The sequence below is a fragment of the Dasypus novemcinctus genome, chromosome 12, assembly GCF_030445035.2.
Source record: "Dasypus novemcinctus isolate mDasNov1 chromosome 12, mDasNov1.1.hap2, whole genome shotgun sequence".
Classification (NCBI taxonomy): Eukaryota; Metazoa; Chordata; class Mammalia; order Cingulata; family Dasypodidae; genus Dasypus; species Dasypus novemcinctus.
This window is the reverse complement of record NC_080684.1, coordinates 102943475-102962547: the sequence shown is the minus strand read 5'-3', so window position 1 is coordinate 102962547 and position 19073 is coordinate 102943475. Positions and strand designations below refer to the sequence as shown.

At 63.5% G+C, this 19073-nt stretch overlaps 1 protein-coding gene across 2 annotated transcripts in view; it reads left to right on the top strand.

Moving 5' to 3' along the window:
• Positions 1-9607: 9607 nt before the first annotated feature.
• The window catches only part of NFAM1 (NFAT activating protein with ITAM motif 1), a 34301-nt gene continuing 24835 nt past the window's right edge, over positions 9608-19073 (top strand). For both annotated transcript variants that reach the window (XM_058308874.2, XM_004469540.5), the window contains exon 1: positions 9608-9766. In XM_058308874.2, the coding sequence (XP_058164857.1) occupies positions 9682-9766 (85 nt within the window). In that variant the 5' untranslated portion in view covers positions 9608-9681. The remainder of the gene's footprint in view (positions 9767-19073) is intronic.

Below are 19073 nucleotides of genomic sequence, written 5' to 3'. Positions count from 1 at the left end.
CCGGAAAGCAGGGGCCACCCCTTCCTGGAAGGGTGGTTCAGAAGGCTGCGCCTTCCCATGAGAAACTAGCAGGAGTGGGGCTGCTGCGTCCGCTTCGGGAGCTTTCTCTGCAAGAGCCAGGAGAGGTCCCTGACGCGCCTCCTTGGAGAGATCCGCTAAGCCAGCCACTGACGCTTTTCATATGTGATCACAGTGTGGGCACGTGCCCATGTGTTTCGGTAATGTTTGCAAAAGTCAGACATGTCGCCTCAGTTTGCTAAGTCCCTGTCTGCTCTGACTCCCCTCCTTCTTGCTTCCCCTCCAGCCAGGTGGTGGCGGACTGGCCATGCACGTTTTGGGGGACGTCCGGTTGGGCAAGCGTTTAGTAGGCATTATGGGATATTTTATGCGGTTCATGTTACACCCACGTGCTAGATGGACGTCCGAGGGTGCGGATGGCTTCTAGGAACATTCCATGGAAGAAGGAAGGAGAGTGGATCCAATGAACACGCTGGAAAAAGATGGAAAGTTCTTGCTGATTTGACATGAAATACTGACATCAAAGAAGATAACATAAAGCTCATAAGAGGCCCCTGAAACCTCAAAGGCCAGCTGGGTGACAAGTGTCCTCATCCAAGGAGCACTGAAGATTTGTCCCTGCATGAGGAAACCTGACACGCGCGGAGTCTTCATGCTCCTAGATGAAAGAAACTTGATGGAAGGCTTTATTCACTCTGTAGAATATGGCACCACAAAACCCATGTCGTGGAAGAGGTGTCCTTGTGTCCAGCCCCTGGTCCGCGGCCGTCAGATGGCCGATAACGACACCCTGGCCCCTCTCGGAATGGCCTGATGTTGGTGCTGTTTGTCAGTGTTTAAAACTTTGTAACCGGCGATTTCTATTCCCATAAGAATGGGGAATAAACACCCACGGGTCATACCTCATGTCAATTTTGTAATAGTGGTTTATTTTCAATGAGACCCCCCCGCCCCAACATTTTGTAAGCCTCGTGCCACACAAACGTGGCCCTGCTCAGACGCCCGCTTCCTCGGGCTGTAAACAGATGGCTTACGGAAGAGAGCGGCCTGGAGCCCGCCGGCCCCCCTCCCTGCCCTGGGGTCCCATGTCGCTCGCTGCTCTCGGTTTTGCTTCTTTCCCCGTGGAGTGGGGATGAGCGCCCCCTCCCATGGGCCGTGAGATTCTGGGTGTAAAGTTTCTGGACATTTCCTTAGGCCTTAGCAGACGCCGGCGCCTTGCCCTTTCCGGATCTTTCCTGAGCACAGCACAAGGACAGTGTGAGGGAACCCGCGGGGCCCCGCAAAGTGGAGAGAACTCTCCCTGCCAGGATGCTGAGCCTCCTCCCGGGCAGCGGAGCCCAGGCCCCAGAACGTCTTTTGTAAACAAAAGTTTGGGCAGCGGATGTAGCTCAGTGGTTGAGCACCAGCTTCCCACATACGCGATCCCGCTACTCAAAAAAAAAAAGGACTATTAATGACTCTGAGCCAATGATGCAAGCCACTGGGGCGCGGTGGGTCAAAGGGCCTTGTGCTGTGGGAAACACTCTGCAAACGCTGGTCAGTGTCACGGTTTCCTCGCCAAGAGGACCCACGTGGGGGTGGGGCCCCCACATCCCCTGGGAAAGGAAAGGCTTCCCGGGGCATCGGGGGGCACAGCAGAGGGCTAACCTACAGCAGGTGGACCCCATCAGCTTGGGTACCCCGAGAAGAGCTGGGGACTCTCGGGCGCCCTGGTCCCGCTGGCCTCGGCTGTGGTCAGACACCACCTGTCCCAGAGATGTGGGTGGTGGGAGGAGCCCATGGGGAAAGGTCTGGAAGCCCTGGCAGGGGCCCGGCCGGCCCGGGACGGCTCAGCCCGCAGTCGGGAGGCTCAGGGCTGCTCTGTGGGCCAAGGGTGAGGCCTGCTGGGAAACTGGGGAGAAAGGCTTGGGAGCTGGCCCCAGGGAGAGGATTTCAGCTGGGAGGAAGCTAGCCCCGGGGGCCAGGATGCTGGGTGAGGCTGAGGGCTTCCTGCCCCAGGGGCAAGCAGGCGGGGCGGGGGAGGAGGGGGCAGGCGGGAGCGCGGGGCTGCGGGGCCCCAGGGAGAGCCCCCTCTGGGACCTGCCGCCCAAACCTCTGTGCACACGCCCTCTCCCTTTGCCGCCCCAGCTCCCGCCCCCCTTCTCCTCATCCCCACTTTACCCTCTTCACCCTCCACCTCCCACCCCCTCCCAGCCCTCCATCCCCCATCCCCACTGCCCTTCCCCCCGTCCCCAAAGTAAAGCTGTGTCCCCTCGTGCCCGCTCCCTGGGACTCACCACCTGCGCCCCCAGGGGTGGTGTCTGGGACGGGAGGGTGGGCCTTGCACCGAGGGGAGTGAGGGGGAGCCTTGCTTTTCCTTGCGGTCTCGGCACTGAGCGTCGGGGAGCCCCCGGGGAACTGAAGGGGGAACGTCCCCGGCCACCTTCCCCATTGCTCCACGATTCCGCTCGGCCAATTCTTTCCTGCTTAGGACTGGAGTCTGTGATTCAGCCTCCACTTTCTGCAAGTTTGTAAGTCAAGTCACATTCCCCGATCACTGATTTGGTAAGAATTCCCCGTGACGCCCTTTTCTCCCCTGTTTTAAGGGGACGCCTTAACCCAGGGTCTGAACCGGGACTCCTGCCCCAGGCCTCATTTCGTTCATTCATCCGTTCGTTCATTCATTGGAGACACACATGTGCTTGGGACCGAGCACCTGGGAAGAGCGTCCAGGCGGCTGCAGCGGCAGGAGGGGCCGCGGAAGCTCCCAGTCTGGCAGGGAGTGCGGGCACCCCCAAAGCTGAACGCCCAGCAAGGCAGTGCTTGTGGGTCCAATCCCAGCGCTGCCCCTTGCCGGCTGTGTGGCCTTGGAAAAGTGACTTCGCTTCTCTGAGCCGAAGTTCCCTCTTCTGCGAGGGAGGGTGGGAGGCTGAAAGGCACGTGGCGTGGGACCCTTTTTCCTCTCCAGCCCTCGCCTTCCACCCCCACCCCCCCAACAGTGATCCCCGGGGGCGTGGGGAGGCTGCGGTTGAGGAGCGGGGGGCCCTGGCTGCTCCAGGCCGCGGGCTGGTGGTAGGGGGCCTCTGCGCACTGCACGCTCATCCTCCTGAAGGAGCTGCAGCCTTGGCGGGGCGCGCGGGAGGACGGGAGGGGGGCAGCAGCGGGCAGCAAAGCTGGTGCTGAACCGCTTGTGCCCAGGTCCCACGGCAACAGGCAGCACACGCTTTCCTCTCCCCTCGGCCGGCATGGGGGACCCTCCCGGGGAGGAGGCTTCTGGGTGAGTGGACCGTAGGGTGCTCCGGCGGCTGCCCACGGCCTGCTGGGACTGGCTGGGAGAAGCGGGGCGCAGTCAAGCCAGGCCCGACATCCTCCTTCCCTCTTTCCCGCTCTCAGCGAAGGGCAGCTGGGCGCCGTCCACCAGCGCGTCCCCCGGAGATTCTGGCCCTGGAAGGCCCCAGCCCCTCGGCAGGGGTGCAGGGCCTTTTGCTCTGCAGGGGAGGGGGAGGGAGGGGGAGACCTCTGGGGGGCTCCTGCCCGGGGGTCTGCCTTGGAACAGTTTCTCGCCTGTTCGAGCCCAGGCCTATTAAAAGGCAGCTGCTCTGACCCACAGCCTCCACCGTCAGAATCTTTGTGGCTGTCACACCCGCCTGTGTCCTAGAACCAGGTGACGTGGGGATGCATGATGAGCCCCAGGGGAGGCCAACTGTTTCCTTAATTGGCTGAAGGAAGAGGAACTGCCTGGAAAGTCGCCAGTTACGGCTTCCAGGCAACCGGGCTGGCTGGGATGGGTTCCCGGCGGGTCCCTGAAGCACTCCACGCAGAAGCAGCCTGTGGGGAGGAGGCTCCCGGGGGCCTGCGCCCTGGAGCTGAGCTGCAGCTTCTCCGGCCAGGGGTGGCCCCGGGCTCCCTGCCTGCTGCGGGGCGGGTGCCTTTCCCCCAGACGCACAGCCTGAGTTCCCGCCACCGGCCAGGGCAGCGGGGACCCAGCCCGGGCTCGGACATGGTCCCTGCCTGGGAGTTAGACAGACGGAGGCCCGGAGGGTGTGGGCAATGCAGGAAAGCCATTAGGGGAGCGTCTGGGGCTGACGACGCAGCTCCCTGTCCCCACTGTCCAAAGCCAAGGGACAGACCCTGGGCCCACCTCCCTCTACTGGGCCAGGCCCCTCTCGGCCACATTCCTGGTCCTGCCTGCCTCCCCCCCCGCCACCCTGTCATGCTGCCCAAGCCCTGACCTTGCTGGGTGGCGGCCCCTGGGCTGGCCAGGACCCCTCGGGGCTGTGGGTAGAGAAGTGGACACGGGGTCCCAGGTGGGAACATTCCCTTATCCGCCACCAGGTGGCGCCATTGGCACAGGCCAGGGGGTGGCCGCCGGCGTGGCCTCTGCAGGTGGGGGTCGTGCCACTGGAGCAGGACCTTCGTGGCTCTGGTGCCTGAACCCAGGCCCTCCGGGATTAGCCCCTGGCCAGTGCTTGTCTTCTTCCAGGGAGACATTGTGCCAAGTGCCTGAGCTTGACAAGGCCTTGGCACACGCTGGGCACAGAGTAAATGTTTGTGGAATAAACCGTGTCACCTTTTTGTGGTTGTTGCTTTCCAGCTCTTTGGGACCATTTTCAGTGTGGCAGGGACTTGGCAGGGGGAGGGGAACCATCAGCCCCTTACTGCCTCCCCCCATTCCCCCCAGTGGAGCTCGGCAGGGACTCTTGTCTAACTCTGGGCAAACGTGCCACAGAGAAAGCTCCGGTGTGCCACTGATTCGCTTGGCATCCTTGAGCGGGACATTTGCTCCTTGTCTCCATCACTAAATCTGTAAAATGAGAGTTAGAATGACAGCCCCGTTGGAGGAGTGGCACGGTTAGAAGCACGGTCATGGGCGTTCAAACGCTTCTTCCGCTCTTTCCTTGCTCTGGAATCTTGGGCTGGTCTCTCGCGGCCTCTGAACTTCAGCCCCTCATCTGTCAAATAAGAGCGATAATAACACCTACTCCCAAGGTTTCCAGGAAACCAAACTAGTCAGCCTTTAGAAACGGTGCCAGACGCTAAGAGTTGCTTAAGAGGCGACAAAAATTCAGGGCAGCTGGGACCGAGGCAGGACTGTGGCGGTCAGTCGGCTCGGCCTTCCGGCCCGGCAGGAATCTCTCAGCAGCAGCAGCAGGGCAGGCGTCACCTGGGGGGCCTGCCCACCCCCCGGGGAGAGTGCTCCCTCCCTCCCGAGACAGGCGGCCGGCCCACCATGGGGCAGGTCAGCTCGCGGTGCCAAAGTCTCCTTCAGCTGAGCTGCAGCCCACCCCCAGCCTCGCCTCTGTGCTGGTGGCCGGGCCACTCCCAGAGGGGCCCCACATGCAGGGCTGCTACCTGGGGAGAGGGGGACCCCGAGGGAAAACTGCCTAGAGTGGGGAGGCTGCCCTACACCCCCCTTTCCAACGTGGAGGAGCCAGGAGAGAGGGCGGGGGAGACAGGACCCCCTTGATGTGCCCCTGGGGCCTGGGCTGAGGGCACCCCGAGGGCCCGAGGAGCGGGAGCCCTGGTGATCTAGGCTCCCGGCCGGGGGAGGCTGGGCACGAGGCGTCCCCTCTGACTGGTCGCTCCTGCTGCTGCTGGAGCCTGGAGGAAGGAAGTGACTTCCCACGGCCGGGGATGGGAGGCGGGGGCCTCTTCCCACTTCTGCCCTGCTGCTTCCTGTGCAGGTGCCCTCAGCGCTGCTCTGAGGGGCACCCAGAACCCCAGCAGCTGGTGATCCTAGCCGCCTGTGCACTTGGAAATCCTATCTGCGGGGTCTGTTTCCCACCCTCGAGGGGGGCACCTTGAGGACAAAGTCATGTACCGCCGCCACCAGACACCCGGTAGGCACTTAATAGGTGCTCATGGAACTAAACTGATCACGGAGGCCAACAACTGTGATTGGACTTGGAGAGCTTTAATCTTCACGTGCTGAGGCCTGGGCCCTGCAGGGGAAGTCCACGCTCCCCATCTCCCCATGCCACTTGCTTGCCAAATGCCTTCCCCTTTTGGGCTGTCACCTCTTCCACGAAGCCCTCCTGGCACTGCTTCCTCCTTCCGCCCCAGGAATTCCTTTCTTCCTCTGACTTCCTCCTTGCGCTCTCCACACTCTGCCATCGAGATGGCTGGAGCATTGGCTGGGCACACAGACACCGGGGCCACCCTCCTGGCCACTTCTCTGGACACACTTCTTGGCTAAGACAAGTCGGGCAAGTGGCGATAACTTCTCTGTGCCTCATCTGTAAAAAGAAAGTGCTCATAGTACCCCCACATAGGGCTGCGGTGAAGGCTAAATTAGTTAGGAGATTAAAACCTCCTATCTGCCATTGAGAAACTGCTTTGAAGTGCCACCTGTGTTGTCACTGCATTGTTCTGGGATTGTCATATTCCCCTACTGGGCATGGGCTTCTCGAGGCCGGGGCCTTTTGGCCTCTGCAGGCTTCTGCTGAGGCCAGTGCCCAGCCCAGAGCAGACAGCTGGCAAAATTTGAATGGATAGATGGATGTGACAGATGGGAGGCTGGCTGGCTGGTGGATGGATGGATGAATGGATGGATGGATGGATGGATGGATGGATGGATGGATGGATGGGTACATGGGTACAAGGGTGGATGGGTGCATGGGTGGATGAGTGATGGATAGATGGGTTGGTGCGTGGGTGGGTGGATGTATGGAAAGATGGATGGAAGGTGGGTGGATGGATAGATAGATGGATGAGTGGATGATGGATGGATGGATGGATGTATGGGTGCATGGGTGGATGAGTACATGGGTGGATGGATGACTGAATGGATATGGATGGATTGATGGGTGGATGGGTGAGTGGATAAATAAAAAGATGGATGGATGGGTGGTTGGATGGGTGGGTGGATGGATGGATGGATGGATGCATAGGTGGATGAGTACATCAGTGTATGGGTAAATGAAGAGATGATGGACAGATGGGATGGATGGGTGGATGGAAGGATGGATGGAAGAATGGGTGGATGAATGGATGGAAGGAAGGAAGGAGGGATGGATGGGTGGGTGGGTGGGTGGGTAGGTGGATGGATGATGAGTAGATGGGTAGATGATGGAGGGATGATGGATGGATGGTGAATGAATGATGGATAGATGACTGGAAGTAAGTGGCTGAAATGTGCTGTTCTCCAGTGATTTCACCTGTAATCTGTGGAGGCCTGGCCCAAAGGCCTTGAAGCCTGAGGTTGCCCACTGGAGGTGCCTCCAGAACTCTGTTTCCTGTGCTTCCCCTTCAGCCTCTGGGGACTTTTATCTACTTTTTGCATTTCCCGGGGAGGGCACAAGAGAGGAAAAGTGGCTGGTGTCCAAGCCTGGCAGCTGGCTGAGCGAAAGTCTTACTGGAGAGGAGATTGAAAGTTTTGATGAAATGAGGTTTACAAATGTGCTGTGGTTTCATTTCCATCATGCGGCTTCCCAGGGCTAATCAGGGTCAGGCTGGAGGCCAAGAGGACATCACGGCCCGCCTGGCTCTCTGCACAAGTCCATCCCGCCTCTCCCCGGGAGGCCGCATGGCCACCGGTGCCTCCCGGCAGCTCAGGAACCCTCCAGGATCTGCAGCCTCTTCTGGGGTCCCAAGGGCCTGCAGAGGCATGGTCTCCCTTCCCACCCCAGCCCAGAGTCCACTCGGCCCCGCAGGCCTGCTGAGGGTCTGCTGTGTGCCAGGAGTGACGCCAGGCCAAGCTCTGCAGCCACCCTGGCAGAGGCCCTGCACCCCCCAGGCACCCGTTCGCGCTGATCAAGCACGTGCTGCGTACAGGTAGGGAGAGAGGGACGCCGATGACAAGTCAGAGGCCCCGGGCCGACAAGGTGGGACGAGGCACGGAGCAGGGGGCACCGCGGGGCGGGCCAGGGCTCCTGTCTGTCTGAGAGGCAGAGGGTGCCAGCGTGGACTGGCCGGCGGTCGCGGGCTGGCTCCGGGGGCAGGAGCAGAGGCAGAGCGGGGGGCAGAGGAGCAGGCTTCTGTGTTCCGTGCAGCCTGGCACCGCCACCACGAGCCGAGGCCAAGGCGTGCAGAGCCGCCGAGAGGCGCAGCCCGCAGCTTTTAAGATGCTCTCTGCGGGTATTACCGCGGCGTCTATCACGCAGCGTCGAGGTGCTTCGGCAACCCGCGCCCCCCAGGATCTCGGAACAGCGTGAAGCAGATTATCTGTGTCTCGCGGTGACACGAGCCAGCATGCATCACTGTGATGGATCAACAGTCGATACCACGGGGCCCCCGCGCTGGCGGGAACCGGCTGCTCCGCATTCGTCTTCCTCGCCCCGGCTCGCCGCGCTCCTGGGGCGCCGGGGCTTGGTGGGAAGAGCGCGGCTGTCGCTGCCCCTGCGCCAAGCGGCTGGGGCGAAGGGTAGAAGTGGGGCCCTGCGTGCCACCACTGGGGCGCTGCAGACGGGGCACCCAGGCGCATTTGAGGGTTGGCAGGGAGTGGGAGAAGACCCCGGCCTCGCCTTCTCCTGGGCAAACTTGGGCTAATAATACTTCTCTCAAAGGTGGCTGCGCTGATGGGGAAATGGATGTCGGGCGTCAGTGCCTTTTCAGGCGCCACCAACGTCCTCTGTGGGCCAGTGTGGCTCGTTCCCCCGCCCCGACCCCTGCCCTCGGCCACGCCAGACACCGGTACCCCACCTGGCAGAGAGGGGCTCAGGTGGCAGGGACAAGTACAGCCCTGAGAAGGGCGGAAGGGGCCCTGGTGCGAGCAGCTTGGGAAGCGGCCCCTGGTGCTCCCGGGGGGGGCGGGTCCAGGAGGGCCAGCCCTCGACGGGGGTGCCCCGGCTCTGTGTGGGACTGAGGCCACCCAGTCCGTCCCTTGGTCCAGGAGGCACCTGGAGTTCTCTGGGGCTGCCCCCCACGGCTTCCCACGTCAGCCCCTCCCCTCCCCCCTGCACGCTCCACCCCAGAAATACGGAGCCCTGGGCAAGCTCACCGTCCAGAGGCGCCCAGGGTACCTTGAGGGACGTGTGTGAGAGCAGGCATTTGAACTTGCCGGAGTGACGAGCTGGACCAAGACCCAGAGACCCAGAGAGCTTCTGGGCCCTCTGCGTCCCCATCCCGCATCCCCAAGGCCCTCTGCGCTGACCCCCCCAGCCCAGGCTCCGGGGAGGGGTGCAGCTCAGGCTCCGGGGAGGGGAATGCAGCCCAGGCTCCCGGGGAGGGGAATGCAGCCCAGGCTCCGGGGAGGTGCAGCACAGGCTCCTGGGTGGGGGGGTGCAGCCCAGGCTCCCTGGAGGGGGGTGCAGCACAGGCTCCTGGTGGGGTGAAGCCCAGGGCTCCCAGCAGGTGGGGTGTGAAGCCCAGGCTCCCGGGGGGGGTGAAGCCCAGGTTTCTGGGGGGGGCAGCCCAGACTCCTGGGGGGGTGCAGCACAGGCTCCTGGGGGCTGAAGCCCAGGCTCCCGGGGTGGGCAGCCCAGGCTGTGGATTCCGTGGCTGGGCCCCTCCCAGCTCTTCCCTGGCGGCGCGCCCTGGGAGTGGGCGTCCAGCCCCCCCGGCCCACCCTTCGGGAGCTGTTCCCCCGTCTGAGGGCAAGGCCTGGGCCTTCTCGAGGAGGCGGCCGGACGGGCCTGGAGGAAGCAGAGGCGCGGCAGGGAGGAGCCTCAGGGAAGCCAAGGGGAACTGTGGCCGCACAGCTGTCCCCTCCTGCGAGCCGAAGAGGAAGGAGGCCGCGGCGCCAGCATGGAGAGCGGGCACCAGGGCAGCCTGCCGCGCCCCGCCCGGCTGCTCGGCCTGCTGCTGCTGCCCTGGACCCTGCAGCCCGGAGGTAAGGGCCTCGGCCCGCCCGGCGCCCCTCGCCGGCGCACGTCAGGGCGGCTTGCCTCCCCCGGCACGCCTTCTCCGTGGGGACTCTCGGGGGGTTCCCTGGGTGCCGTTTGAACACTCAGACTTCAAGGGGAGGCCGGCGGGCCCGAGGGGCTGCTGAGCAGACGCTCGCCGAGGCGGCCTGGGTGGGGGCCGGCGGCCCTTCCCGCACAGCGGCCTCAGCAGCCCCGGCCCCCACGGGGGACCGCACGGCCCCACGCAAGGCGGGTGGGCGTTCCTGCGGCCAGGGCGCCAGGCTGGGGGTCAGCGGGAGGGACGGCCCGATCCCCAAGGGATTGTCTGCGACGGCGGCTCCATGGCCAGGGGAGGGGGGGGACAGGGACAGGGTGGCCCTCGGCGTCCACCCTGCTGAGCGGCAGAGCTGGCCTCGACACCGATGCTGGTGCCCGACCGGGGCACAGATTCGTGGCGGGCACCGGAGGGGGCCCAGCGCCCGCCCCCCATAGGGGAGTGGATGCGCTCTGTCTTTCCCGGCCCCTTTCCAGCCCCTTGGAAGCCGCCGGGTGGGTGGCCCCGGGGGCGGGTTCTCCCCGCCCAGGGAGCGAAGCTGGGGCCCCTCCCGTCCAGCCTCCCGCGGGGCAGTGCTAAGTCCTGCCGGAGTCTCCCTCTGTGTCTCCACGGCCGGGCGCTGGGCAGACCCCACCTGGCCCCCCGGGGATTCACTTGGGCTCGTGCCAGGCTCCCGGAGCAGCCCTCCCCCTTCCGCCCCATCCCAGGCCCTCCACCCGTCCTGTACGTCCAGCAGTGGTCCCCGGTTTCAGGAAGCAGCTGCACGAAGCCCTCGTTGTGCCTGGAGCTTCCAAGCAAACGCGCGTCCTGCCCCCCTGGCACCCCTCAGGGCTCAGTATCCTCATTGGCACTGTCTTAGGGACAGGGACACCGAGACCCGGGTGGGCAGGAAACGTGCCAAGGCCTGGCAGGGAAGGCCTGAGTCCCGAGCCGGGGACTCTACACTCTGGGGTTCCTCCTAGACTTGCTTTGCAAAGATCTTTCTTCGCAGAAAAACATCCCTTTCCGGGGAGGCGGGAGCTGAGCCGCGCGGCTCCCACCGCAGGCCCTCTGCCAGCGCGGTCTCGCCCCCCACGCCTCTGCCCAGCTCCCCGCGGCCGCCAGAGCAGCTTGCTGCTCATCACGCCTTTGAACTCGGCTTGGTTCTTTCCACTTCATTTCCTCCAGGTCTCATCATTTCTCCCCATGAGGTCCTCTCCCTCAAAAGGGAACCGGGCACGTCCCAGTGGCCGAGGAGAAGAGGCTTTGCGAGTCGCTGCTGCGGGAAACCCCTTTCGTAACCGCCTCAACTGCAAACCAAAGCCGATTTTTTTCCAGTATTGCAGCATCATACAAAAGAGGACCTCTTTTCTCTTTCACAAGAGCCAGAAAACACACCCCCTGTGGTCTCACAGAAGACCTTGGGAAAAGCAGCCGGCTCCCCATCATTTCCTGGCCCTCCCCGCGGGGGCCCAGCTTGGTCTCTGGCCCCATGCCCCTCCCCCGCTCTGGTCCCCGTGCTCCGAGGGGCTGATGGAAGGGGGGACCCTGCCCTCTCCCGTGTCCCCCCAACCTTTCCCTGACCTTGGCCTTCAGTCTTGGTGCATCCAGGCCCCCCCTACCAGTGCCCAAGACTGTGCCCACAGGGCTCTTGGGAGGTGCCAACGGCCTCCCTGCTGAGTCCGGGGTGTCTGGTCAGCTCTGCACCCCCGAGCCGAGCTCCCCCCAGCTGACAAGGGCAGGTCGGGTCCTCGGTGCGTTTGCATCTGGGTTCTGCTGCTCACCGCAGGGCCCTGGGTGGTGACTTGGCGTCGCTGTGCCTCAGTCGCCTCGTCGGTCAAATGCGTGCTGCAAGGGTGCCCACCTCGGGCCACAGTCGGTGCTGACTGTCAGCCGCTGCTCAGCCTGGCGGGGCCGGCCAGAATGCGAAATTCGGCCAGCCGGCGGCATCTTGCTGAGCCTGCAGGTTGCTCGGGGTCCCCCGTGCTTGAGGCGCCCAGCAGCCCCCCCCAAGGGGAGTCTCCGGGCTCCCGCACCTCCTCGTGTGGTCAGCTGGGACTCTGATCTCTGGAGGCCTTTGCAAACTCTTCTCCCAAAGGGCCCCGCCGCCACTGCTGGTCTCATCGGCAGCTGCCCTCTCCCAAGAGGTGAATCAGTTAAGCCCGGAGCTCGACCTTCTGGGGAGCAGTTGCTTACCAGCTGTGACCCTGTTCCACCAGGTCCCCGTCATTGCTAAGGTTTTGGGTCAGAAAGACCTAAGTTCAAGTCCTGGCTCCTTCGCTCCACTGCTGTGTGGCCCTGGACAAGTTCCTTAACCTCTCTGAGCATTGGTGTCCTCAATAGAGGTCAGCTGCCTTTCTCTTCTTAGCCTTTCCAGCCTCTCTGCTGTATTTACTCCTCAAATATCCTTCAGGGAGGACCCGTTCTAGGCCCTGGGGCACACAGAGGAGGGCAAGTCGCAGCCGCTGCTCTCAGCCTGGCGCCGACCCGAGGCGGGAAGTCACCGAGGCAGGTTTGCTCAGGACCCAGGTGGCACGGCTCCCTTTGTTGTCCCAATGTCCTGAGCTGCGTCTTCCTGCCCGCGGTGGCCTGTGCTCTCCCCCTTTGTCTAATCCCAGGGAAGAGTGAGCAAGGCGGGCAGGGGCAGGGGGCTGTTGGAGAGCCACTGCTGGAGGGGCGCCCGAGCTGGATGGGGAGGAGGCTGGGCGATGGAGGGGGGTGAGAAGTTTCCTTGGACTCAGCAGAGCAGAGGGGTCGGAGGGACCCACCAGGTGACGTCGTCACCCCTTTCTCTCTCTGAATTGTGAAACAGCATGGGCCTGCAGAAAGGCACAGGACAGCGGGACAGACACTGTCCCCGGGTCCTGCGTGGCCCCCGCCTTGGTCAGGAAAGAGAACATCGCCAGTGCCACGAGCCCCTGCAACCCCCCAGCAAAGTGCCCCCCAGGGGTGCCCCATCCGACTCTCAGGACCGCCCTCACATTTCTTTGCAGTCACGGAATTTTTAGGCACCCCTAAGTGACAGACTCGTTTGCTTTGGACCTTTGCGTGTTTGGAATGGTCCTGCATGTGTTTGTTGGGCATCTGCTTCTTTCACTCAATATTAGGTTTTTAAAGATAGATGGACAGGGTGACCGCAGCTCGTCTATTTCCGTGGCTATGGAGCAGGGACCGCAAGCTGCAGTGCCAGGGGCCAAATCCGGCCCACTGCCTGCTTTTGAATGACCCGTGGGCTAAGGCTGGCTTTCACATTTTTAAACGGTTGGAGAAAAATCAAAAGGAGATTTCATGACACATGAAAATTACACAAAATTCAAAAGTCAGTGTCCATAAATAAAGTTTTATTGGCACACAGCCAGGCTTTTTGGCTCACATGTTGTCTGTGGCTGTTTTCGTGCCACGACAGCAGCAGCGCTGAGTAGTTGTTGCAGACATCGTAGGGTCTGCCGAGACCGAGACGTTTGCTCTCTGGCCCCTTACAGGAAACCTGAGCCGGCCCCTGCTGGGTGGCCGGCCCCTGAGTGGCCGAGCGTGCAAAGGCCGCTCATGACAGACGCCAGGGCTTCTGGTAGGAAGCTGTGGACCTCGTGTGGGGTCTCCGGGCACACGTGTGTTTGGGGACTTCGAGGGGACATGTGCCCTTGAGGCGACTTCTCTTCCCACCGTCTGCCTCCCCATCTGGACTGTGGGCTGGGACTGGGGTCCCACCTGGGGCCCGGCCCCTTGCTGGGTTCATCCGCCCTCCTGGCCCTCCTCAGCTCCTCATCCTCCCTGGCCCCGCCCCCCACCGTCCACTCCACTTTTGAGCCATTCAGTCCCCGGAGGAGCGGGCCTCGTTCACGCCTCTAAGCCTTCTCACCTGCTGCGCCCTTGGCCGGGAGCGGTGTCCTCTCACTTCCCACCTGGGAACATCAGCTCTGTCTGTCAAGTCACACTTACGGACCACCTTTCCACGGTGCCCTCTCTGGCCCCCTCCCAGCCCCCAACAAATCCGAATGTCCACCCAGAGGGCGTGCGCCTGATGTTCTGAGCCCAGGAGCTCAGAGGTGTGGAGAGCCTGGCTCACCTGGGTGTGGGCAGAGCTAGGGAACAAGCACCCCAGCTTGAGAGGGGGGCCGGGTAGGAAAGCCAGGGCAGGGCAAAGAGAAAGGTGCTGGCTGCAGGAGGAGGGCGGTCAGAGAAGAGGGAGCGGGCTGCAGGGTCACGGCCAGAAAGGGCAGGAGCCGCAGCTCAGCCGCGGGGGTTTGGCATCAGCAGCGGAGAGCAGGGCGCCCTGGGTAGGGAGGGGAGGCCGGGCCTGGCAGGTGGGCAGACGTGCAGGGGGTGGGGGGAGGGCAGCTGACGGATCACGCACCCTGAGGGCGTGGCTCTTTGGGGAGGCAGAGATTTACCAGAAGTCAGGATCAAAGTGACCTGGCACAGTCACCCACAGGAAGGGGCCGGTGTGTCGACAGCTGGAAGCGTTTATATAAAAAAAAATTTAAGGCACGTGTTGGGGGGGGTGGAGGACCAAGTCCTGAGAACAAGTCACCACGGCCAGGGCTTTAGGCTCTGCAGAGGAGAGGTGGAGCCCTATGGTATTTCTCCTGTCACCTTTCTAAAATGCAAACTCGAGCACGTCACTTCTCCATTTTAAAGCTCATGGAGGGACACGGACTTGGCCCAGTGGTTAGGGCGTCCGTCTACCACATGGGAGGTCCGCGGTTCAAACCCCGGGCCTCCTTGACCCGTGTGCAGCTGGCCCATGCGCAGTGCTGATGCGTGCAAGGAGTGCCGTGCCACACCCGGGTGTCCCCCGCGTAGGGGAGTCCTACGCGCAAGGAGTGCGCCCCGTAAGGAGAGCTGCCCAGCGCGAAAGAAAGTGCAGCCTGCCCAGGAATGGCGCCGCACACACGGAGAGCTGACGCAGCAAGATGACACAACAAGATGACGCAACAAAGAGAAACACAGATTCCCTTGCTGCTGACAACAACAGAAGTGGACAAAGGAGAAGATGCAGCAAATAGACACAGAGAACAGACAACTGAGGGGGGTGGGAGAGGAAAAAAAAGCTCTTGGAGGCTTCCCTGAGCTTCCAGGGCCTTCCACCCTCCACCGCCCACCCCTGTGGCCCTGGCCCCGCGCATCCCCCCGTGCACCCCTCCTTCTTCCACTCCGCCACAGCTCCCAGGTCCCCCAACTCCAGACCCTGTTTCAGGCCTCCCAGAAACTTTCCCATGCTGGGAAGCCCCCGCGCCCCCTTCACCCATTGCCTCCTGCTCGGCCTGCAAGGTGCCGCTGGGTAGAGGTGGGGAGAAAGGAGCAAAACGCTCACAGCTGGGAGTGGGGGTGGGAGTGCAAACTAGGCCGACTTTCTTGATCTTTGTGCTTTCTAGTGTTTCTACAGTTGCTAGAATTTCTTCAGTATTTCATTTTTATTATTGGGGGGGGCTGATGAATTACCATTTAAAGAACAAAGCAACCTGCAGCCTCTTCGTCCAACCATCACTCCCCAGGATGTCCCTGCCCCGCGCCCCCCCCCCCCAGGGTGGGCTGGGTCCCTCCTCTGAATTTTGGCAGCCCCCGCACTTCCTCCCCCCATCACAACCAGTTCCCTCGCCAGCGACAGGCCCTGGCGCTCGGTGGCAGGAACCCGCTTTGGGGGGCCCTGGGCGGGACCTGTTCCCCTTACTCCATATCACCTGTCAGAAACAGAAAGCAGAAAGCCCCGTCACTGCCCCCACCCCATCGTGACGCCCCCCTTTGAGGGCACGGGAGGTTTAAGGGGAGAAAGCCAGGCCATCTCCTCACACGAGCAGCGACAGGCGGGAGAGCGGCGACGGCTGCGGAAACACCCGTCCGCGCTTGCAAACCGCGTTGGTCTCCGACCGCACGTTTGAGGCTCCTGCGCTCGATCTGTGACCCCGGGGCGGCTGCACCCCTGCCGTGCCCCTGCGCCCAGGCTCTAGAGCGTGAGAACGGCCGTGGGTGGCCCTGGAGACAGCCCGCAGCCGCACGACCTCTGCCTCCCTGTGTTATAACTGGAGGCGCCGAGAGGCGGGCGGGCAGTGGGGTGGCGCCGCGCAGGGTCTCGATTCCAACAGCGCTGGAGCCCCCCGGGCGCGGAGGCTGCCCCCTCGCTGCTGCTCCCGCTCCCCGCCAGCTGGGCCGGGGGCCATCACGCCTGAGGCCGTGTCCCCAAGGACTCGCCGGCTTTCTGCGGCCTCGGGGCCTCGGGGCAGATGGCGCAGGTGCACGCTGCAGGCAGTGGCCCAGGGCCGTCTGGCCAGCAGCCTGCCGAGGGGCGGGGGCACGGCAGGCCCAGCCCAGGGACACGGCAAGCGAATTGCGGGGCGAAACTCGCCTCAGATGAGGAGCGTGGGGGCGGCTTTCCTCCGTGGCTGGGGAACCAGAGAGCTTTCCTCTAAACCGCCCGGGGACGGAGGGGACACTTTGATCAGCAGCTGGCGACGCTCTGTGCGTGGAGGGGGCGTGGTGCAGGCAGGTGGGACCGGGCCGGGCCCTGGCCCAGAAGGGGGTGAGAGGAGCTGGGGAGGGGGGCCAGGGCAGCTGGAGGAGAGGGGAGAGATGGGGGTGTGGATCTGGGGGCTTAGGAGGCCCTGTGAGGGGAAGTGATGGGGGCGTTTTCCGCAGGACCACACCAGCTTGTTCAGGACGGGCGTTTCTTTGCCTTGACAGTGTCCTCTGCAGCCGCGGCTGAGCTTTCTGGCCTCCAGGCCAGCCCTGCCACAGGACTTGTCTGCAGAGGGCTCAGGGGACCCCGCTGTGCAGGGCCAGTTCTGAGCTGCATCGTCCCCTGACCCCCACGCGTGGCCAGATACGTCTGCCTATCACGTGGTCCAAATTCGGGAAAGGCCTCTGAATTTGGGGCTCCCTCTAAGCGCATTGTTCTTTCATTTGAGAGGTTTTTCTTGTGCTTGCTTGAGGTTCTAAAATTGCAGAGTGTGGGCTCAAGGGGGCAAGGGAACCCAGCTTAAAATCCCATCTCTGCCACGTACCAGCCGTGTTGCTTGGACAAACTCTCGCTCCTCTGAGCCTCAGTTTCCTCAACTAAAAAGGGAGCACGCCCCGGGGATGTTAGCTCTTCCTACCACCCTGGGCTGAAGAGCCCCTGAAGCTGGCAGGAGTGGCCCAGGGAGGAGGGGAGCGAGTGCTGGAGGAGGAGGGGTGACCCCGCGGCCCGGGGGAGTCAGGGAACTTGGGGTACAGCATGGGCAAAGGCTGGGGCGCTGGCCGGCCGGGCAGCTGTGGAGAAGTCGCTGCGCGAGGGCCAGAGGCAGCCAGAGCAGGCCGTGCCAGCCTGGGAGGCCCCGGACCAGCCCCTCCAGGCCAGGGGCTCTGGAATTTTTAAGGGGTGCTGGGGTAACGAGACGCCGTGAGAGCATGGCCCTGTCTGACCCCCATTGTGGGACCCTTGCTGCAGCCGAGGTCAGCAGACGGGGCCCTGGACACACCTGAGAGGCTCCCTGCTCCATTTGTGAAGTGGCCTGTCTCAGCTGAAAATGGACGTCAGCCGCCCTCCTGGTCTCCAGCAGGGAGGGTGGGAGCAGGACGGGGCTTGCGGGGGGAGGGGGGTTCTGGAGCTGCTGGGGAGGGAGGCCGAGTGTGAGTGACGCTCAGGAAAGCTGGGGGGCAGGGGGAGAAGCACCGGCCCTGGATCCCACCACCAGGAGAGGACCCCCCACCCCACCTGGCCCAGGTCCAAGTGCTGATCGGGGCACCCTCCTGACCTGGAGACCGTCCCACGGCCCCAGGGCAGCCCACCTGGATGCACAGCTCGGTGTCCTCAGGCCAAGGTCCCACGGTGGGGAAGGAGGGGGTATCTCGTGCAGGCTGGGGCGACAGGGGCCAGCGACACCCCCCACCCATGCTGGGTCAGGCCCCCGTCCCCAGGGACCCAGCACGGGGGCCCTGGGCCCAGGGAAGGGGCTGGGGTCCCCACCCAGCTCTCGGTGGCAGAGTCAGGCAGCAGCGGGCGGCACACAGAGTCTTACCCAACAAGGGAGACAGGAACAAGCAGCATGGGGGGCGGGAGGGCCGCCCTCGGGGTGGGGGTCTCCGGGGAGGAGGCTTCCCCTGCTCACCCCACATACCCGGGCGGGGGAGCTGTGAGGGCGGGCGACAGGCGTGTGCCCAGGGGTCATCCGCTCCCCAGTGTCGGGGCCAGGATGGGCCCTAAGAGGGCGAGCAGGACTTAAGTCAGGACAGGGGTCTTGTCATGCCTTGAAGCCCCCAGGGCGGTGGGCGCCCTGTGCTGGGGCTCTGTCTCTAAGTGGAAGGGACAGGCTGGCACTCACATTTGTCGACTTTCCTGGCCCCTGGGGGGCGGTGGCTGTCCTGGGTGGATGTGCAGGGCTCCCATTAACCCCACGGATGCCCTGTGAGGTGGGCAGCGCAGCTCTCCCCACGTCGCCGGGCCGGCGCCCAGGCTCACAGAAGCCCTCCAGTGCCCGGGCCTGTTGGACTTTTCCCAGGCGCCCCTCGGATTCCGGCCAGCCCCCGGGTGCCTCCTCACTGAGAGTGCCGCCCTGCAGGTGGGCAGGGGCAGCGCTCAAAGGTGGTCATCTGTGCCGCCCCATCAGAACTGCCGTGCAGACGGTTACGCAGGGACGAGCTATCCGGCAGGGTGGGGTGATCCTCCAGGCACCTTGCGACAACTGCTTCCCAGCCCTGGTGCAGCGGGCCCTGCCCCGCGGGCCTCACCTGCCAGGCGTGGCCTCTGCCCTCCCTGCTGAGCCGTCCATGTCCACGCCTCCCTGGGTCCCACCTGCCTGCCAACAAGCTCGCCATCCTCATTCCCACGCCTCCTCACCGGCCACCCCGACGCTGCCCGGGACCCCTCAGAGCCCCTTTTGTGCGGTCGCCAGGTGGCCCTTGGCAGCCCCGCAGGCCTGGCTCACGGGAAGGGCTTCCTCCCTGGTGCCGAGGCATCCACCTCCGGCGGAGCCCACACCGGGAGCCGACGGGACCCCAGAGAACGGTCCAAAAAGCAGCAGCGCGTTGCTCTGGGGCCCTGCAGACCTCCGGGTGTGAGGGGATTTCTCCAGTGGCCAGAGGAAAACTCAGGAAGGGCGGGTTGCCCGGGCCCTCTGAGCGCGTCAAAGGCCTGTGGTCACTGAATTTCTCAGAAGAGTCCTAGTTCTTTTTTTTTTTTTAAAGATTTATTTTATTTATTTCTCTCCCCTTCCCTCCCCCCCCACCCAGTTGTCTGTTCTCTGTGTCTATCTGCTGCATGTTCTTTGTCTGCTTCTGTTGTCAGC